The sequence below is a fragment of the Eurosta solidaginis genome, chromosome 3, assembly GCF_040869045.1.
Source record: "Eurosta solidaginis isolate ZX-2024a chromosome 3, ASM4086904v1, whole genome shotgun sequence".
In the NCBI taxonomy this organism is placed as follows: Eukaryota; Metazoa; Arthropoda; class Insecta; order Diptera; family Tephritidae; genus Eurosta; species Eurosta solidaginis.
In genome coordinates this window covers 258428585-258451614 of record NC_090321.1, presented here as the reverse complement: position 1 = coordinate 258451614, position 23030 = coordinate 258428585, and the positions used below count along the sequence as shown (strand labels likewise).

The 23030-nt window shown below is 36.7% G+C and overlaps 3 protein-coding genes across 5 annotated transcripts in view; 1 reads left to right on the top strand and 2 right to left on the bottom strand.

The window, feature by feature from the left end:
• LOC137247105 (uncharacterized) overlaps positions 1 to 23030 on the top strand; it is a 63493-nt gene that overhangs the window by 18993 nt on the left and 21470 nt on the right. The window contains exon 2 of one of the 2 annotated variants that reach the window (XM_067778179.1): positions 18049 to 18121. The exons of the other annotated variant lie outside the window; for it this stretch is intronic. The gene's annotated coding sequence lies outside the window, so the exon portion shown is untranslated. The remainder of the gene's footprint in view (positions 1 to 18048; positions 18122 to 23030) is intronic. 2 annotated transcript variants of the gene reach the window in all.
• Positions 1 to 23030, bottom strand: part of LOC137247104 (electron transfer flavoprotein beta subunit lysine methyltransferase-like) — a 174691-nt gene that overhangs the window by 130453 nt on the left and 21208 nt on the right. The window lies entirely within an intron of this gene.
• LOC137246133 (uncharacterized) lies at positions 7614 to 9442 on the bottom strand. The gene is made up of 2 exons (XM_067777224.1): positions 8506 to 9442; positions 7614 to 8414 (listed from the first exon to the last, which is right to left on the bottom strand). Exons 1-2 carry the CDS (start codon positions 9346 to 9348, stop codon positions 7614 to 7616), a joined length of 1644 nt encoding a protein of 547 aa, XP_067633325.1. The 5' UTR covers positions 9349 to 9442.

Here is a 23030-nt window from a genome sequence, read left to right as displayed (position 1 = left end):
CAGAAATGTTCGTACTGTCAAAATTCATGAGAAAAGTTGCAATCAGCTCGGCTAATGCTTTCACCTTTAATGACTCCGCCATCAACCAGCTTTGCCAGCATAGTTTGAAATTAATAATCAACATAAACGATTTGATTTCGTTTTGATATGGCAGAAAACGAAACAAAATCATTTCGTTAATTTGACGTTCTTAACGTTAATAAACGAAACGAAATGACTTTTCGTTTATTAACGTTAATTATCGTAACGAAATGATATCAGTTCGTTGGTTAAGCATGCCTGGTTAAAACCATTACCGGCACTTCTTACCTACCCTCTCCACCTTTTCATTTCATAACTTTTTTTTTTTCATCTCTTGAAGAAAACCCCTTAACGGATTCAGTAAATCTTGTCATCTCTCGCCATCTGGAAATTGCTTAGCTTTTCCCTCACATCTGCATGCTATTTTTTTTTTCTAGCGAATGATGTAATGTAAATTTAGCATCCACTCACGTGCTTACATATTACACCGTTAGCTTAATCATTCATTCATTCACAACTTTTATGGGTTTTTAACTATTCGAGTGTTTCGGTGAATATTTACATTGTTTTTAAAAAGAAAATTTCCGTAATTGGTTTTTATATGAATGCGGTTTTTATTGTTTTGAAATTCCACCAGCAGCCGGTTGCTGGAACAACAACAACTAAGATAAAGTTTTAACTGTTACTTACTCTCTCCTCATATGCTCTCTGACTTGTGTTAAAAATAGCCATTAATTAGGTGTTAATGTGTTGTGAAAACGTTAAGTAATTTTTGGATGATAAGAAAAATAAGATGGCGTGTTAGCAGTTTAAGAGAACTTGGCGCCAAAACGTTACAAACCCCTTACTGCGTTAGCTTGGAAGAGTAAAAAGGGGCGTACGCTTTTTTATTAAAGGTAGGCTAGACGTTTTTCGTCGACGCTTGATATAAAGATACGAGGTGTGTTCAACAAGTATCGCGAATTTTGAATTTTCGCGGCTCTCGTATATTCGAAATTCGATTTTTTTATGTTATGTTGGTACTATGCCTCTCACTTATGCCGACAAGCTCGGCCATTTTGAATGTTTACTTAATTGTTGATATCTGCTTTGCTTGCACGTGTTTTGGCTCGTCTCCGATTTCTACCTATTCAAAATAAAATGGATCAAAAAAGCTGTATAAAGTTTTGTGTGAAAAACGAAATTAAGTGCGCGGATGCATTCCGAATGTTGACTATGGCATACGGAGAAGCTACCTTGGACCGAAGCAACGTTTAACGATGGAACAAAATGTTCTCAGAAGGCCGAGAAGATGTGAACGACGAAGAGCGTGCCGGACGCCCGAGCACTTCAACAACAAACGAAAAAATTGATGAAGTGAAGAAAATGGTATTGGCCAATGTCGAATCACCGTTAGAGAAGTTGCTGAGGATATAGACATAGCGATTGATTTTTATCAATGATTTGGGCATGAGACGGGTCACCGCGAAGTTCGTACCAAAATTGTTCAATTTCGACGCGACTTTTTGGACAAAAATAACACACTAACGATGCCGCAGTCACCGTATTCCCCAGATCTGGCCCCTTGTGACTTTTTCTTGTTCCCTAAACTGAAGAGGCCCATGAAAGGACGAAGCTACGCTGTGATTGACGAGATAAAGACGGCATCGAAGGAGGATCTGAACAAGACAAAAAAAAAAAAAAAGAGCAATTCTCGCTATATTACCTACATATAAAAAAAAATAATGATTTTTTGAAGTGCTTCGAAGATTGGAAAAACCTTTGGCACAAGTTTATAATATTTAATGGGGATTACATTGAAGTCACAAAATAGATATTCATAAATAAATAAATAATAAATTCACGATACTTTTTGAACACACCTCGTATGTAGGTATGTAGGAGTGGCTGTAGAAACATGAACGCTGACCACTTAAATGGACAGAGTTATGAAGGGCGTTTTACTTCCACTTGAAGAAGATAAACTGCAAATCACGTAAATTGCGATTCTATAGAGGACCAGACATTTTCAAAAAAGGTGCTCTATTATACATTTTGCCAATTCTTTTCAGCTTCCATTTTCGGAATGTCACATACAGGTTATCAACCCGGCTAGCTATTATGTACCTCGTCATCCTTCTTACAACCGCACCACGTACGATGCTCTAGTATATTGAGACGTACTAAATGTCATGTGATTCGAGAATCACCAAGAATAAATGAGCTTTAGTGAACCCTCGCCTGCTATCCTTTTCTGACCAGAAAGATATCGCTACTCTCAGAGGTTGTGTCTGCATAGCGTTCGCTGAGTACACACAAGATGTATATCTGTACAACAGCAGACTACAGATGGATAGCTGAACTCCGAATTCTTTACGGGTCATCATGCTCACTTCAATTGTACCAATTTGGGGTAAGTGATCCGTTTGACAGTTTGTTGGGTTATTACTACGGTCGAATTATAGTCTCAAAGTAAGCTAGGCCCGGGACTCCCAGACCACCCGTACCAAGGTCGATCTCAAGCCTTTAAATGCCACTTGCCTGCCCCACTAAATCTCAAATTCCCTAACTCTGGTAGAACTGGGGATAGGTATCCACCACTGCTTTACTCTCGGTGATTTTTGAGTAGAAGCCGCTGTAGTGATCTGGCAGCTTGAGCTTGCATCTTACTGCGAGCTCCTGGCTCCTGACAGACCAGTTTCCCTTCGATCTAACTATGAGCCATTTAACTCACCCACTGCAATTTCCTCTGCTCAATCCTTTTAAGAGGGAATAGAGGTGTTTGAGCCAGCACAAAGTGCAGTTGTTGGCATACAGTTATCTTTCCTGCTTAGGATAACATTCAAGTTGGTAAGAAAGCTGGAGTGCCCAAAGTAAGAGAGCCAATATACCACATCACGAATCAATGGCCGCAGTCGTCTTGCCCACAATGCTCACCGGAAGTATGTTCAGCACTATATATAGTAGCACAAGATAACAAAGGCAAATATTGAGTTTCCAAGTCAGTTTCTCTTCCAGTATATTTTCAAAATATAAAACTCCATCAGAAACCACCAACAGAACTGACCCAGTTGAGGGGAAATTCAAAGGGTTGATAAGCGCAATTCATAGCTTCCGCAGCCCAATTCATAGCTTTCGCAGCCCAATTGCCAAGCTCATATACGCGAGGCGAATCCTGTTACAAATATGCATGTATCATACACATATTTAGCAGACGAGGCTCCGGCGACCCCAAGTTCCTCATGGGGGCGGGATGACCTAAAAGATTAAATGTGGCCATTTTAATTCGTTTCCGAGATGGTCGGGCTAGTACTGGAACATACCAGATCTGTATCCGGCAAAGGACCATCAACATAGATAACACTCCCCAAAACCTTTGGGAAATGTTCTTATCGCTACAACAACAACAACCCAGTTGAGGGAGGCCAGGACCTTATAACAGCTCGTAAAATGAACTAGCTCCGTTTTGCGACCAATCCAGATTACGCATCTATTAATCATGTTCAGATAGCCCTGTAGAGCATCGTGCATGATATCCAGATATTTACAACTAGTAAGGTTAGCTGGGTCACCTGCGTAGGCAACTACTCCGCAGTCATTGGCTTCGACGTCTACCACAATCTCTTTTACTCTTACAACCAAAAGAAGCGAAAATTTTGTTGAACCACATCTAACCAAAGTCTCCTCGACTCCTCAACGACCCAGCCTCAGTCAAGATATTGTTAAACGCCCTAGAACGGCTCACAGTTTTCTTTTTGTCTCACAGTCGAAAGAAAAGCCACTTTCGTTGACTTGCTCCTGTAATAGGTATGTTGAGATTCGATGGTAACCCCCACCAATCCCGTTGCGAAAATACAGACAAAGCGGGCGCTCCAACATTTTTAGGAGAAAACGGAGAAGTAGTGATTGGACTGAGGAGATACGTGAAAGCTTTTACTATCCTTTGAACGCGAATTCGCTCATGTTTCAAGACTTCGGTTAGTAAGTCAATTTACGACAGTAGACTTTGGGGTTGCAGAGGTATACAATAATCGAAGGTCCGAATTACATATTCTCTGGCAAAATTGATATTAAGCATGAAACTGCTTCCGAAAAAGTGTTTCAAGAGGCAGTGACTCGGAATATCACCTTATCTCTACCGGCAGTTCCAAAACGCCTTATCTCAGACAACGTTTAAACAACGTCGTACGTTTTCGAACTGACAGCCGAGATAGGGTGATATTCCACTCAGCTGTCGATGTGTTCCTAGGAACACCTACACATTAAGTACGTTTGAAAAATTAAACTTAAATATTTTCTACACAGAAATATTGCTGAGCTCATTTACACGTGAAAAATCAGTGGAAATCTTCAGGAGAAAAGTCTGTTTCATTCATTCTTAAGAAATTGGAAATTAAAAGAAATGTCTGCAATGATCCACAGGAAAAGCAACAACAAAAGCGAACATAAATTTGTATAATTTTCCTTAATTTATTTTTGAACATTTAAACAGAAAATTGTGGCATAACTTACTGCAAAAATTATACAATTTTGTATGTATGTATGTATGTATCGACACATACATAAATTAAACGTATAAGTGAGATCATAAAAAGGTTACTAGGAAAATGAGGTCTGGGATGAATATTATTTTTATACTCAGTTGAGCAGAGCTCACAGAGTATATTAAGTTTGATTGGATAACGGTTGGTTGTACATATATAAAGGAATCGAGATAGATATAGACTTCCATATATCAAAATAATCAGGATCGAAAAAAAATTTGATTGAGCCATGTCCGTCCGTCCGTCCGTTAACACGATAACTTGAGTAAATTTTGAGGTATCTTGATGAAATTTGGTACGTAGGTTCCTGAGCACTCATCTCAGATCGCTATTTAAAATGAACGATATCGGACTATAACCACGCCCACTTTTTCGATATCGAAAATTTCGAAAAACCGAAAAAGTGCGATAATTCATTACAAAAGACCGATAAAGCAACGAAACTTGGTAGATGAGTTGAACTTATGACGCAAAATAGAAAATTAGTAAAATTTTGAACAATGGGCGTGGCACCGCCCACTTTTAAAAGAAGGTAATTTAAAACTTTTGCAAGCTGTAATTTGGCAGTCGTTGAAGATATCATGATGAAATTTGGCGGGAACGTTACTCTTATTACTATATGTACGCTTAATAAAAATTAGAAAAATCGGAGAAGGACCACGCCCACTTTTAAAAAAAAAATTTTTTTAAAGTAAAATTTTAACAAAAAATTTAATATCTTTACAGTATATAAGTAAATTATGTCAAGATTCAACTCCAGTAATGATATGGTGCAACAAAATACAAAAATAAAAGAAAATTTAAAAATGGGCGTGGCTCCGCCCTTTTTCATTTAATTTGTCTAGGATACTTTTAACGCCATAAGTCGAACAAAAATTAACCAATCCTTTTGAAATTTGGTAGGGGCATAGATCTTATGGCGTTAACTGTTTTCTGTGAAAATGAGCGAAATCGGTTGATGTCACGCCCAGTTTTTATACACAGTCGTCCGTCTGTCGTTCCGCATGGCCGTTAACACGATAACTTGAGCAAAAATCGATATATCTTTACTAACCTCAGTTCATGTACTTATCTGAACTCACTTTATCTTGGTTTGAAAAATGAACGAAATCCGACTATGACCACGCCCACTTTTTCGATATCGAAAATTACGAAAAATGAAAAAAATGCCATAATTCTATACCAAATACGAAAAAAGGGATGAAATATGGTAAGGTAATTGGATTGTTTTATTGACGCGAAATATAACTTTAGAAAAAACTTTATAAAATGGTTGTGACACCTACCATATTAAGTAGAAGAAAATGAAAAAGTTCTGCAGGGCGAAATAAAAAACCTTTAAAATCTTGGAAGGTATTACATATATAAATAAATTAGCGGTATCCAACAGATGATGTTCTGGGTCACCCTGGTCCACATTTTGGCCGATATCTGGAAAACGCCTTCACATATACAACTACCACCACTCCCTTTTAAAGCTCTCATTAATACCTTTAATTTGATACCCATATCGTACAAACTCATTCTAGAGTCACCCCTGGTCCAACTTTATGGCGATATTTCGAAAAGGCGAACACCTATAGAACGAAGGCCCACTCCCTTTTAAAAATACTCATTAACACCTTTCATTTGATACCCATATCGTACAAACAAAGTTTAGAGTCACCCCTGGTCCAGAAAGGCCCACTCCCTCTTAAAATACTCATTAACTCATTTCGTTTGATACCCATATTGCACAAACGAATTCTAGAGTCACCCCTGGTCCACCTTTATGGCGATATCTCGAAACGGCGTCCACCTATGGAACTAAGGATTACTCCCTTTTAAAATACTCATTAACACCTTTCATTTGATACCCATATCGTACAAACGCATTCTAGAGTCACACCTGGTCCATCTTTATGGCGATATCTCGAAAAGGCGTCCACCTATAGAACTAAGGCCCACTCCCTCTTAAAATACTCATTAACTCCTTTCGTTTGATACCCATATTGCACAAACGAATTCTAGAGTCACCCCTGGTCCACCTTTATTGCGATATCTCGAAAAGGGGTCCACCTATAGAACTAAGCCCCACGCCCTTTTAAAATAATCATTGACACCTTTCATTTGATACCAATATCATACAAACAAATTCTAAAGTCACCCCTGGTCCACCTTTATGGCGATATCTCGAAAAGGCGAACACCTATAAAACGAAGGCCCACTCCCTTTTAAAAATACTCATTAACACCTTTCATTTGATACCCATATCGTACAAACGCATTCTAGAGTCAACCCTAATCCACCTTTATGGCTATATCCCTAAATGGCGTCCACCTATAGAACTATGGCCCACTCCCTCATAAAATACTCTTTAATGCTTTTCGTTTGATACACATGTCATACAAACAATGCCAGGGTTTCTCTCGGTTCATTTTCCTACTTGGTTATTTTCCCTTATGTTGTCACCATAGCTCTCAACTGAGTATGTAATGTTCGGTTACACCCGAACTTAACCTTCCTTACTTGTTTAAATATATATTTATTTTTTCACTTTCATTTTCTTATACATATATATATATATTAGGGCGGGTCGATTTAAAAATCGCTCATTGCTCTGTGAAGATCGTATTCTAGGTATCAAAATAAGAAACTTTGCCAAAGGAACCATACCTCTAAAACGAATTCTGGTGTCCCCCAATTTGGGTAGGGGCAAATTTTGAAAAATCCCACTTTGACCCATTTAGAGTGCTCCAATCGAGTCCAAATGTATGACCGACCCCCACTAACTTTGGAGGCCCGACCCACCGATGCCAGTGGCACAACCCCTGGAACTCCCCTGGGGGTTCACCATACAAACATTTCAAAAAATCGCCGGTTTTGCACTTTACGAAATCAGCTAAATTGCTTTTTTTTCTTTATTTTTACTTATTTATTTATAATAATATTTATTATTTATTTATAATAATATCGATTTTTTCTCTTAAGAAATTTATTTAGTCAGAACATATGTAAATGAAAAAATTAATTTAAGTGAGTTATAGAAAAGAAACTAAAAAAAATTATTGTTTGAAGTCTTTTTTACTTTCAAGTCTGGGCAATTTCGCACGGCTCTCTGATGTCGTTGCCATTTTCCTGTATAACCCGTTTGGAAACGCTAGCTAGCAATTGAACATGTCGTTCCGTTCCTTGTATGTGTGATGGAATTTTTGGATCATTAAACGGTGGATCATCTTGATTTAAATATTCTTTCAATGTATCGTACGGAATGCTTCGCGTGAATGGTGGTTCAAATACGATATTTATATCATTCAAATTGATCATTTCCGTATAACTTGTGCAATTAAAGTTTATATCTGGTTTTTTATAAACTCTAAGTTCCATTGGCTCGTCAACATCGGTTCGATAGCGTAGAATTTTCTTAATGGCACAGTCGCGCTTTTCTATGCTATCATCAAACAACATTGATAACAAGATATTTTCCGAATGCGCATAATATGAATTATCTTTAATTACTTGATTGACAATTTTGCGTAAACGAGGTTCTAGAAATCGTGACCAACCAATGAACTTGAAAAATAATGCACTGCCGTACACGACAGAGCTGTAATACTTGATATTGAAGTACATTGGCACATAAAATTTAATTATAAATTCAACTAGAATCCTTAAATTTGCATCTGGATTTTCCGTTGTCACATATAATCGCAATAATCTAGCGGCCTTGGTGAGCCACCGAGAATGTACAATTTTCCCTGGTTTGATGTTAGCCAGATCCACCGGAACCACGTCGCCAGAAATTGCATGGGCCATGTCGTATAAGTACTTCGATTCGGTGGAAAATTCAATTTTTTCTGGAGCAGGGGGCATATTTTGCAACTCAATTTTCTGGAAGCCGTCCACCACATGAAAATATATAATAATAAAATAATTAAAAATGGTTGACAATTATAATAAATGAGTGATAGCAATAACTTACCGGAGGAGTTTCACAAGTTTCGATTTGACGGCTCAGTTTTCCAGTTGCCCATCTTGGTCCAGTGCTGGTTGATTTATCCAAAGCTTCAAACAAATGCCGAAACGGAAGTTCCTTGAAGTGTAGAAGGCAAACGAACCAATGCAATGGTCTTTTTAACAGCAATTCGAATCGTCGTATAATTCCACCGTGTGGGCCAGTGTTTGTTGGCTCACCGTCAGTGCATATTCCAATTAATGCATTCAGTGATATATTTTTATCGTTGAAAAAACCATTTAATTTGGTTGTTTTGTATTCAGCGGTTTTATGTTCCAGTCTTACGTAACCAATCAATTCAGAATTGGGTTCTCTCAAAATAACAAGATGAGGTTCTTTTACCATCCTAGTATGATACTTCTCATCAATTTTATCTATCGTTAAAGTATCATCTTTTCTGCCATCGAATGAAAACGCTAACAAATTGGTATCATCTAACCGTTTGCGAAGCACTTCTTGTCTGCATTTCTCTTTTTCTCTGCGAACTTTCGATTTATCCATGATGAGAGGTTTCCCATGCTTATCTTTAATTTTAAAATCTTGCAAAAGAGCGGTTCCCAATACTGATGCTACTCTGTCAGGCACACCAAATCTGTCACATACCAAGGCAAAGTTAAAACAATCGTATCTCTCTGTGTATTGTGAACTTGTGCTTCTATCCATATCTTCTTGAACCGGTGGCGGTGCGTATGTTGAATCATGGGGATCTTGGTATGTTGGCATTGATGACATAGACGTTGCTCCTTGCTCTTCAGTTTCCGTCATAAATACATCCATTGTTAGTCTTCTCTGATTATTTTGATCGTGCATGAACTCTTTGAGGCGTTCTGGAACCCAGCCGCATGCACATGGAGCTGCCTTCAAATCGCATTTACATGCTCCAATGTAAAAAATGTTTTCCAGAGATTTTACATACTCTGTAAATTGTTGGGTGTTGTTTCTTCTCTTGATTTGCACTTGATACTTGTCAAGCAATTTATTCAATTTATTAAATACACTTTTTTCAGCATTATTTCCATACCAAGTTTTTCCCAAATTCCAATCAACTTATCTTCACTAGCACTTCACACTTTGAGTTCTTCACAACGACTTAATGCATTCACAAAAACTGTTGCGTTATATATGGTCTACGAGACGAGGTAATAAGAATGAAATGGTAATTTCAATTCTACCTGCTGTGTCTTGTGGTGGCTTAAAAAAAACAACACAAGCAATTTTACGATCTGCAATTGTGTTACAGTGATACCTTCATTTTTAAAACGGTTGAATAAAAAACCCACACAACTATGTTTACGTCATGCAAATGCATCACAGTGATGCCCTGGTTTTAAAAGGGTTGTTAAAACGCTAATTTCTAATAATTTTTTTTAACTCCTTTCTATTACCAAGTTAAATTCATTTTTTCATTTACATATGTTCTGACTAAATAAATTTCTAAAGAGAAAAATAAACTCCAAAAAGAAAAAAACATAGGCATTTCGCTGATTTTTTCATGTAAAGTGCAAAACTGGCGATTTTTTGAAATGTATGTATGGTGAACCCCCAGGGGGGTTCCAGAGGGTGTGCCACTGGCATCGGTGGGTCGGGCCTCCAAAGTTAGTGGGGGTCGGTCACACATTTGGACTCGATTGGAGCACTCTAAATGGGTCAAAGTGGGATTTTTCAAAATGTTCCCCTACACAAAAGTTCGACCCAAATTGGGGGACACTAAAATTCGTTTTAGAGGTATGGTTCCTTCGGCAAAGTTTCTTATTTTGATCCCTAGAATATGATTTTCACAGAGCAATGGGCTTTTTTTTTGGCTCCCCACAAATCGACCCGGCCCAGTATATATGTATGTACGTATATGATCACGGGTTTCCTTAGCATCAGCTGTGAGCAACAGCACGTTCACTTGCTAGGCGCCGCGGTCTGCCTTATTGGCAAACTGCCAAAAAGAATGTTGCAGATGATAATGCTGGTGGTGAGGCCGACGTCGATTGCACTAATATGTATGTCTTGTTTATGAACTTGTTAAATATATATCTTGTACTTTTTATATTACACCATACGACAAAACTTGCGATCTTTGGAATCCATGAGCAAGGAAATTCGAAAATATGCTTATGCAACTAATATTACGCATACTTCCCGTGTGCCAGAGAAAGCAAAGTACTTATCGAGCGTGAAGTGGTCGACAAATTTCACTGGGCTGCCGATTCGAATATGTCCATTCTTAGCATTTATTTCTAAAACGCTCCACCCCAGTTCATTTCAGTAATACCTCACTCACAAATCACAATATATCAGCTCAAAATGAATTGACTTCGTATTAAGATGGGATGTTTTAGAAATAAATCAATAGACAGCGCGTTTCTCAAACGAACTCAGAGAGAGAGAGAGAGTATTTCAGCATAACCTTGTAAAAGGCATTTTCGAAAGGGCCACCGAGGCAGGTTAATATTTGATACAGCTGACGATAAATATTGTTACGAATTTTAGAAATTGCCAATGATTTCCAGATTTTCCAGTTCGTTTTACTGAACTGTCAAATAAATAAACTCAAATATGCTGTACAACAAAATATCACTAGAACTTCATAATTCAAAGTATTCGCGTACTTTACTAAAACTGATTAAAATCAAAGCCTATATATCCTTGAGGTGTCTCGCCATTATTGCTAACCGGCTAGAAATTTCGCCTTCACAAATAATAGCTTATTTACCTCTTATTATCTTATACTCTACCTCTCATATTCGCTCTCGGTTAATACATGCAGAACAAAATGCACACCGTTGCAGTATGCATGCGTGCGAGTATATTGTAGTCTTAGCGCAAGACTATGTATGACGACGTGACTCGTTGCGTCGCAGTAACGGGCATTCACATTCACCACTATATAATACCAAACATTTTACAAAGGTAGTCAGGTTTTATGTCACTCATTGAGATAAATCAATGCTCTAATATCAAACGAATTCAGGTTCTCATGAGAATATATGAATAATATGGCACTTAAGCTGCCTACGCCCATTCATTCTATATAATATATATTATGTACATACCCGACGGTGCGGATATGTGTATAGTTATTGTTATTTCCTCTGCTTGCGTTGTTGTTGTTATTTACGTACTAGCAGGAAAAGTTATGTGTCGAATTTGCTAATATTCGTTCCTAAGTCTGATCGTCCCAGTAAGACAGCTTTTTTGATACCAATGCTGCCAGCTTCTTAAAATAAACCATATTCATTTTATTCCGTTGATTGTCAATGGTTCGTATGCGGTGAACGACCACATTGTTGTTCCGTTTTAAAACTTAGTACAAGCTTCTAAGTTACATTGAAATTTCTTGCCTTCGTGGGTTGTATTACAGCACTAAATAGCTTTCCAGAAAACCTCCCGAAGTTATTGCTATGTCGTACCTGACTTTCATCTTGTCACTCATAATCCTGATACGTTGTTGACTAGATCGTGTATACATATATATTTCTGATATCTTTCTCTAGAAGAACAGTGAATTTCATGGTATATCTTCCCGCATCGACATTTATCTCAAACTTCAAACCACCTTTAGGCAGTCGACGGCCCTTGCTGAAAATTAACTTTGCCGGAGTCTGACCCGTTACCTTATGTACAGACGATCGATAGATTATCAAATTTGAGAGCTTGTGAGTATCCCAATTTGGAATCTCTCCACTACTTTCCTAAGGTTCCATTCTAAGGTTCTATTGAATCGTTCCACCATACCATCGGACTGAGGATGCACTGACTGACTGGGACTGAGGATGCACCAGCGACATCCATGTCGATCATATCAAATGGTGCACCTGAGTTATTTTTCTTCATCTGCTGATGTCTCCGGGATTTGGGCTTTTGTTTTGACGCAAACGTCACGGTTGACAATCCACTCTATAACCGTCTGACGGCAACCAACCCAACAGAATCTCTGCTTAATTTTTTGAAACGCCTTCGTGATTATAATATGAACTTGACTTAGACCTTTATGTAATTCGTTAATTCCTTTATTTCCCTTGGGACAGCTATCAGTTTTCTAACACCCGCACTCTCCCATATTCGATGTAAGCAACCGGATATTAATTGTAAACTGTTCCACTGTTCCCGATTTGAATAAGCAGTAAAGCAATAAATATATCGATAACTTTGCGATAACAAATAAACAACTTCTCGGTAACAAACCGATATTTTTTCTACAAATTTCCGACAACGATAACACTTCAATATAAAATCGATAATCTAAAGTTTATAACACGTCGATGATAACTCGATAGCTTGTCTATATTTCACCGATTTTTATCGATAACAAACCGTTAGCATTTCGATAACGCGCCATCCAGTTTTGGTTTTGGTGTCTCGGTTTTCCCCTTTTTCTTTTCTCCTTTCATATTCTTCCACCCCTTCCACACATTACGCATACACTTACCCTCCGCATACAATCTGTACTCTATCACAGTGCAAGCTGCAAATCAATCAAAATTTTTTCTTTTAATTTAGCACTACGCTTTGACAAAACTTTAACATTCAAAGTGTTTCGAAAAATATGTTTGCATAAACGGGGCGTATGAGTAACATTTTGACTTGTGCTGACGAAAAGTAGGGATTCGATATATCTCTTTTACCCTATTTTTAGAACTTGCAAAAGTAAGTAAGGATGCAGAATTGTGTCGCATAGTGTAATTTAGTGTTGGGTCAAGTTTTCATTGCTTTATTTTATTATCCAATTTTATCTTCCTAGTATCGTGCCTCATAGGAAACCATCAAACGTTTGACGTAAAGAAAACCTTTGTCAACTTTCACTTTCATCAAAGAAGATATTCTTTAAACTTAATTTTATTTTTGGTTTTCTGAAAATTTAAGTTCATTGAAAAAGTGTGAATAGATTTTCATTTAAATGGTTTGTTTGACAGCAAAATAGCTCACTGTGGGGTCGATTATTTACCACTTGTTTTTGGAAAACTTTTTACTTTTATTTATTTGGAGCAATGCCAGCCATTACTTTGAAACATAAAAATAAAAAACAAAAAGACAACTAGCGAGAACAAAAATGATTTATTGTAAATTTCTATTTCTACATGTTTATTTTTATTTTATTTAACTGCAAGACAAAGTTTCGCAAACAGTTTTATTAATTTTTTTTACCAAACTTGGAATATTTTCTAAGCGCACATTACTAATTTTATATGTTTGTGCTGTTTACATTGACTATTGTTAAAATTTCAAAACTAAAATTCATCCACATTATCTCTGTGTTTAAGGACAAATTTTTCGCTGCGTTTTGACCAACTTATATGCAGAGGAAGAACTTAAAATTTTATGTCTGTAGCTTACCGGGAAGATACTTTAAATCGAACGCGAGATTTCAAGTCTCGTTTAAAAGTTGGTCGCAAGCTTTTCGCTCCCTTTCCGCACAACTTTTCTAAATACCTCATTCCGTACGTCTCCTAGTGGTACATTTTGTAAGGGATTTTGCTGTGCCTTTGGCCTTTAAATTTAGTTTAAAGTTTCCAGCCTCCAGCTTTCCTGTAAGTTGCAACAATATCTTTCGAAAGATTAAAATTCTCGTATAATTTTTTTTTTAATTTTCTCGCCCGATCGCCATCTAGCAAAATTTGATTCTCTTCATGTTTCGTTGCTTGGTCCTAACAACTCATGGTTGAAGTTGCAATTTTGTAGGTCAAGTTTCTGAAATCTTGATCACAAAATTCCCTTGGTTTGTACGAAATTCTAATAATCTGGCCAAGGGTGTCACCTATCGGATTTATAATGAATACTACATGTTTTCGGCATTACTTATTGCTCATCTTCAGATTCATATGGGATCCTTTATGAAGGTCCAGGCAACAACCTTCATATCTCTTTTTGATATGTTATTGGACGATAACTTTGCTATCGATAAAACGCCGATAACTTGTCGACAACATAACAATAAGCGCCAATAACTGTTAGTACTTCAATAAGTTTTCGATAATAAATCGATAAATTTTCGATAAAAGATTTATAAGTTTCCGGAAACAAATTGAAAACTTTATGATTACTAACCGATACATTTTTAATAAATCGATAATTCGCTTATACCTTTAACAAATTGGTAACAAAGCGGTAATACATGGAAACAAACCAATAACTCTTCGAAAATATATAAAGGCTGTTCAGAATTTTGTGTATTTGGTGTTGGAAACGTTGCTATAGGAAATGAAAGCTATCGATGGTGAACAACTTTTTTTCCTTTTAAATTTTTTCTTTGCATATTTTGTTTTGTTTTGACAGTTGTTCATCTAATATTCAAAATTGAAAAAATAAACTACGGCTTTTGAGGTTGGGTATTTGCCATGGCGTAGCAAATGCATAGCCGTATAAATTTTTGGCGTTTTGTGTAAAAATACTACACCAGTTTGCAAATGCAATGATGCTAGGCCATTTGTACAAAATCCTGAACTCCCTTATAGTTTTGCTAACAAAAGCCCGTTACATTACCCAAAAAAAAAAATCGATAACACGACGTCCGGTTTCAGTTTAGGCTTTAGTTTCGGGTTTGGGTTTGTCCTTTTCCTTTTCTACCACTTCCACTTATTCTGCTTACAGTTACATTCTGTAGAGTCCTATACAACATAATATTCTCACATATAACCCACACCCAACGCGATTTTTCAGCGGGCCAATGCTGAAACTTTGTGAGACTAAAATTCAATCGGCTACAAAACTGCACTTTCGGTTTTTTGATTTAAACAAAACCATTTTTAAACGAAGTATCTTGTAGAACCAGTTCGCTGCTAATTCCGCTTGATTTATTTGATTTTCGATGCTCATTTCACCGCATACATCACTGTGAGTGGGTTAAAGCGCAGGGGAGTTCAAACTATAAGAGAACAAGTGACACGTCTAGTGATCATATGACTGTCGATGTGATATCCCTCAAAGCCAATCTTAGTAATTGACAACATCAAGAGAATCCTCTTATACTGAGTAAAGCAACATGTCGTCGTATGAGTAATTATTGTGTGAAATAGTTGCGGCGTTTACTAAATCTCTGCATACATATTGTAACGATTTTACTTGCAAATTCCTCTTATTTGCCCTTTTGCTAGGTTCGTATCGCTAAACTGTTGAATATATAACTCCAATATTGAATAATGGAAAAAATGGCCTTTATTAAAATACTTCACAATAACACTCAAACTGTGCAACGAATAGCTTAATAACCAAACTGATAGCTCAAATGAAACTCCACTATTCAAAATAATACTGCTATTGCTCGCTAAATATCGTCTTAATCGAAACTGCTTGACAACTCAAATCAAACTCAAACTCCTCGCCTTTACTGTCGCGCCTTTTATACTTTTTGATTTCTAATTGCATACTTCTAGGCTTTTCCATTCCAGAACTTACTAGTTAGTTTCGGCTACAAAATCGCCAGCCACAACTACGTGCACAAATTATTGCCCTCTCTTGTGACAACTCAGATAAGATATATGCATGTGTTTGTGCATTGCCGCTCCACTGCTCGTATACGTACATATGTGTAGACGCAATTATTTATTCGTTTATGTAGATACATAATGATTGAATTATTGATGTGAATGTTTGTAGTTTACAGTCTCTCGAGTACACACAGGCGTATAAGTAAATGCATCTGTGTGTGACATCTCTCTGGGCTGCCTTATATATGTGTATACTTGATTTGATTATTGACGTAAATACTGCTTAGCATGGCCTTAGTGATGGTATAGCTTAGTGATGCTAATATCCGTGACAATATAATAAAATTGTAACAGGTCTACCAAGTTTCATCGCTTTATCCGTCTTTGGTAATGGATTATCGCACTTTTTCGGTTTTTCGAAATTTTCGATACCAATTTCATTAAGATACCTCAAAACTTACTCAAGTTATCGTGTTTACGGACAGACGGACGGACGGAAGGACATGGCTAAATTAATTTCTTTTTTCGCCCAGATGATTTTGATATATATAAGTCTATATCTATCTCGATTAGCTTATGCGGTTACAGGGTACCGTTATGCGAACAAAATTAATATACTCTGTGAGCTCTGCTCAGCTGAGTATAAAAATGGGTAGGTAATTTGTGTGGTAATGCAACGTTTTTTGTGGTCTACATGAAATAGCTATGACAATGAATCCCTTATCTTAACAATATATAACGTAAACGTAAGTATTTGATGAAATTTTAAGCTTCTAGCCGTTAAAAGGGGGCAGTAATTACGCAAAGCCTCTTATCTGAACAGCCGGTTGTGGGGGATATATACTATATATACGGCCGATCTCTACGATTTTTTCCGACAACAATATATGCTATATACGTAAGCATTTGGTAAAACTTGAAGCTTCTAGTTGTTAAAATGGGGCAGAAATTACGAAAAGCTTCTTATCTGAACAATCGGTTGTGGGGGATACATACCATATATACGACCGATTTCTATGATTTTTTCAGAGAACAATATATGCTGTATTCGTAAGCATTTGGTGAAATTTGAAGCACCTAGCTTTTAAAATGGTGCAGTAATTACGAAAAGCTTCTTATCTGAACAATCGGTTGTGGGGGATATATGCTATATATACGGCCAATCTCATCCATTTTTTCAGACAACAATATGTGCAATATACGGAAGCATATGGTATAGTTTGAAGCTTCAATCTGATAAATTCAGGAAGATATGACAAAAAACCTTGTTTCTGAAAAATCGGTTGTATGGGAGATGTATGCTATAGTGGTCTGATCCTGCCGGTTCCGTCAAATATCTAATCGGACACCCAAATATACCCGCTCACAGAATTTTATCAAGATATCTCAAAAATTTAGGGACTAGTTTGCATATAAACAGACAGACGAACAGACAGACATGACTAAATCAACTCAGCTCTTCATCCTGATCATTTCGGTATACTTATTGGTGGGTCTATCTCATCTCATTTAAGGACTTACAATTTTGAGACTCGGGAGACTGAGCGGGTATTAGCTAGTAACGAATATCGGTAGATAATCCAAAAAGCGTAAAAAATACTTCTTTCAGAAAAACTTAATTTCATGTTTTAAAAACAAACAAGTAATCAAACTTTTCGTCATCTGACTAGTGACACGAGGACCACCAGTAGGTTATGTATTTAAATTAACATATTTGTATACAAATATGCGCACGTAACTAACCTGAGGAAAGTTGATTAAGTGTCAGCAAGTGCTTGCGAAAATGGAGATACTGTCAAATTAATTTCTTCACATTTCACGGCATTTGCGTATACAACTAAGTGCGGCTGTCAAAATTGAAAACAGGTAAATCGACAGTAAACGCGCTTGAATACGGGAATATCATTTTATTTTCAGATAAGAAAAATGGGGGTGTGATTAAACAATTTTGCATTTTGAAGTTTGCATTTGTCGATTTGTGTATTTCTCAATTTACATTTTTTTTTTTATTACAATAGAAAATAGTACTTTGATTGTAAGTACCCTTATCAATAGAGAGATAATCATATTTCTTGTTATATCAAACGACCTTTAGAGCCATTTCTTCAAACAAAGGGTTGTTCAATAGTGCAACGACCCACTAATGGACACGTGGAAGTGATTTGATGGTAAACAATGGACAGCAAAACGTTAATTGAGTTAAAGTGAACTGAACTCAGTTGAACTGTCAAAATATTAACTTGCGTGTAAAACTGAAAGTGAAATAAATTAAATTAAATAAAAAAAAAGATAAAAAGTTTTCAAACACTTCCTTTATATAATGGTTCAAAACACAGTGACAAATATATTCTAAAACACCGACATAATATTAATGAATTTTGATTTTGAAATCTAAAAAAAAATGGCGGCCACCGTGGTGTGCTTATAGCGTGCTCCGCCTAATACACCGAAGATCGTCGATTCAAGTCCCGGTCAAAGCAACAAAGAAATTAGGAAAACGTTTTTCTAAGCGGGTTCGCCCCCTGCAGTGATTTGGCAAACACCCCAAGTGTATTTCTGCCCTGAAAAGCTTCTCAGTGAAAATTCATCTGCCTTGCAGAAGCTCATCGGAGTCGGCATAAAACATGTAGATCCCGCCCCGCCAATTTGTAGGGAAAGTTAAAAGGATCACGACGTAAATTGGAAGATAAGCTCGGCCCTAAATCTCTTCGGGGGTTGTCGCGCCTTGCGTTATTTTTTGTGTCTGTTTTTCTATACATTTATAAAGATAAGCTGAGAAGAAAACTTGAGAAGATGTTTTTTAGAATAAGCTATGATACACAATCGGGCCAATGGACTTGAAGATTTTAATCGAATTCTCGAAGTGCATATGACAAGAAACGATTGATCTTGTCCCTCGAAGTAGGTGTTTCATGAATTTTCGCTATTTTGCCGCCCGATCTAAAAATCAATGCGGAAAAGAATATGACTATGCGGAGTTACCTTTCCTCTTTTACGACGTTAGTTGAGACGCGAGCGTATTTGGTTTGATTGATTGATGTTTATATCAGAATCTCTAACTTTTTCCGCAGTACTTTTTTGACAAAAAAGTCAGCGTATAAATATTTATGAATGTAAACATAAATCTTATAAATTCTTTCTTCATAGCTATTTTAAGATTTACGCTTATTTACTAATGTCTATTAATAATACAAAAATAGAACTTTCTCTACCTAAAAATCGTTTTTAATTTTTACGAAAATAAAAATAAATATTGTCTGGGTGTCGCACGTGTAATAAAGCGGAGTTAATTAGAATGTTTGCCAATTTTCAAATTAATATTGTACATAAGTACACACATATGTAGATAAGATTTATGTTTGTTTGTATTCAGCGAAAGCAATTTTATTCAGAACTTCAGTGAATTCTTCATTGAAGTCGAATGATGCATCTTGTTAAGATCGTTAGATGGGATTCGAAGGCAGCTAATATTCAATAGCAGAAATCTTGTAGATTTGGGTTTAAATAATACACTTTTTAAGGAGATATAAAAATAAAAAATAATATGTAATATGCACGGACTTTTTTTTTTTGCTTGGAGAGTAATCAATTTCCTGCTATTTCTAGAAAAATCATATCTCCCACCCGTCTTTAAAATTTCATGTTTTATCCAGTTGCTTTATAAGCATACCAAGGCCTTTAAGTGAACAAGGAATGCCAGGAAGGTATGCCGTAAGTTGATATCACGTCAACTGGTTTGAAATGAGGAGGTGAGCTTACTTACTTACTTACTTAATTGGCGCTTAACCGTCTAAACGGTTATGGCCGTCCTACAAGGCGCGCCAGTCGCTCCTTCGCTCCGCCAAGAGGTGAGCTACTCACTTTATATATTCTATTTTGCCGTTCAACAAATAACTCAACGAGAAGACAAGCGAGTGCCTACGAGGAACAACTCCCCCTTTCCACTCATTATTCACCCCATTTTCGTTGTTATCTTTATCGCTGCTTTTATCTACTTTAACATTATGGACCTCCGAGGATGATAAGTTGTGAGAGGGACGCAACGAATTAAATGGAATTACAGTGTATTTAACCGGCTGCCGTGGAAAGCCACTATCATTTTTATCCTTGCTTTTTTCTTTATATTTATTGTTATTGTCTTCTTCGTCATCATCCTCATTTTCAGTCAAACCTTAAACTCCATCTTTATCTTCATCGTCATCTTCATTTCTATCTTTATCACTATCGTCATCTTCATCCTTATCTACATCTTTTTCTTTATTCTTCTCTCCTCTCCTCTCCTCTCCTCTCCTCTCCTCTCCTCTCCTCTCGTCTCCTCTCGTCTCCTCTCCTCTCCTCTCCTCTCCTCTCCTCTCCTCTCCACTCCTCTCCTCTCCTCTCCTCTCTTCTCCTCTCCTCTCCTCTCCTCTCCTCTCCTCTCCTTTCCTCTCCTCTCCTCTCCTCTCCTCTCCTCTCCTCTCCTCTCCTCTCTTATCCTCTCTCTCCTATCCTTTCCTCTCCTATCCTCTCCTCTCCTCTCCACTCCTCTCTTCCCCTCTCCTATCCCCTCTCTCCTCTCCTATCCTTTCCTCTCCTCTACTATCTTCTCCTCTCCTCTCCTCTCCTCTCCTCTCCTCTCCTCTCCTCTCCTCTCCTCTCCTCTCCTCTCCTCTCCTCTCCTCTCCACTCCTCTCCTCTCCTCTCCTCTCCTCTCCTCTCCTCTTCTCCCTTTCTCTCCTCTCCTCTCCTCTCCCCTCCTCTCCCCTCCTCCCACTCTTCTCCTCTCTGCTCTTCTCTTTTCTTTTCGTCTCTTCTCTTCTCTTCTATTCTCTTCTCTTCTGTTCTCTTCTCTTCTGTTCTATTCTCTTCTGTTCTCTTCTCTTCTCTTCTCTTCTCTTCTCTTCTCTTCCTTTCTCTTCTCTTCTCTTCTCTTCTCTTCTCTTCTCTTCTCTTCTCTTCTCTTCTCTTCTCTTCTCTTCTCTATTGGAAACCTCTTTTAAATGGGTCATTCACTTTATCCATTCACTACTATTAAATGTGACTAAAGAATATAAAATATTATACAAATTAAACAAGTAAGGACGGGACTGTCTTCGGCTGTGCCAAAGACTTCATACCTTTTATGAATGTATATACCTAAACGATTTTTAAGATAAATATTAAATAAAAAATTGCAAAAATGGGATATATGGGATATATATTATTTATAGCTCCGGTCGAAATGATTTTTACAGGAAATCTTCTATGATATATTAGAATAAATATCACCAAGTTTAACGTTTTTATATTGGAAATTAAGGGAGAAATTGCCAAAAATCTTTCTATCTGAACGATCGGTTGTATGGGATATATACTATATATAGCTCCGATCAAAGTGATTTTTTCAGAAAATCTTCTATGATAAATTAAAATATATATCACCGAGTTTCACGTGTATACTTTCTAAATTGCGGCAGGAATGACCAAAATCGTCTTATCTATCCGATCGGTTGTATGGGAGATATACTATATATAGCTCCGATCAAAGTGATTTTTTCAGGATATCTTCTATGATATATTAGAATATATATCACTGAGTTTCACGTGTATACTTTCTAAATTGCGGCAGGAATGACCAAAATCGTCATATCTAACCGATCGGTTGTATGGGAGATATATGTTATAGTGGTCCGATCCTACCGTATCCAACAAATGTCTAATATAATACAAAAATACATCCTTGTGCCAAATTTCATTGAGATATCTCAAAATTTGAGGGACTAGTTTGCGTTCAAACAGACAGACGGACGGACAGACGGACATGACTATATCAACTCAGTTCGTCGCCCTGATCAATTCGGTATACTTAATGGTGAGTCTATCTTCTATATTTCTCAACAAACATTGGACCAAAGTTAATATACCATTTCATGTTCATGAAAGGTATAAAAATAAAATTATGTGCATGTCAAAAGAAGTGCAGTTTTGCAAATATTTCATCAGTTCAATGAACGTACCCCCAACCGGTAAACAACTTTAATCCAATATACTGCACCAAATTAAACTTTTTTTGTAAATGAAAATATGCGTATTAAATTTCATAAATGAAAATATCCTTTTAGTCGACAAAAAAAAGACCAAAGTCATGCCTAAAACGATGTCTGTTTATCCCAAGCAAATTTTCTCACGTATCTGCATGTTTATGATATAGAAAAAAGCGTTGTAAAATATTCGTATGTACACATATGTATGTGTACTACAAATGTAAATGTTTTTGTATTTTGCTGAGAACTGCAATTAGGCATTTTAAAGCTTTCCCCCCGCCTGAATCACTGTGTAAATCAGTCTTCCACGTACCATCGACGTATACGTGCTAAACTGACCTAAGTGAATTAATTTTTGCTGATATTCGAATACTTCCTGTATGATTGTCAATGGCCAGTGCTTTGCGTACATATATGTATATTTATGTTAGTTTGTATGTTTAAAGAAAAGTATGTGAAATATGAGCCTTGGGTAAGAATAATATAAACAAACTAGGGCTGACTACATTCAACACGGCGTCTACAGACCACAACCACAATGAAGCAAAGCTTGACGACAATCGTAGCCAGGCATTGGCTTCTTGATAACTTTGGAAGCGGCAGTCACCAATATAAGTTACAGCAAACAGTGGCGAAAATTTTAGAAAATAAAATTAAAGAAAAAAAAAACTTTTTTAAAAATAAGCTTTTATTATTTTGGTTAATAAAATTAACTAAAAAGTAAACAATAAATTGACTCTAAAGAAATATAACACTATAAGTTCATTGTAACCTTTAACGATAATTAGGCTTCTTCGTCTGCGACAAAAAAATTCCATATTGTACATAATTATATATTTTTAACATTAAAACTATACACCTAAATTATTAAATCTTACAGTTTATATCACAACCCTAATTGTTCCAATAAAAAGCGTATTAAATTTTGATGGTATAATTAAGAACATTTAGGATCTCATTTTCTTGCTATCGCAATGTAACACGCTTTTATTAGAACAATTAGGACTGTGATATAAATTGTAAGCTTTAATAATTTAGGTGTAATGTTTTAATGTTAAAAATATATAATTATGTA

Coding starts and splice junctions, on each gene's coding strand:
- LOC137246133 (XM_067777224.1), bottom strand. CDS start 9,348: ATGCACGATCAAAATAATCAGAGAAGACTAACAATGGATGTATTTATG. Junction 8,415..8,505: donor AAACTTGTGAAACTCCTCCG/GTAAGTTATTGC, acceptor GACGGCTTCCAG/AAAATTGAGTTGCAAAATAT.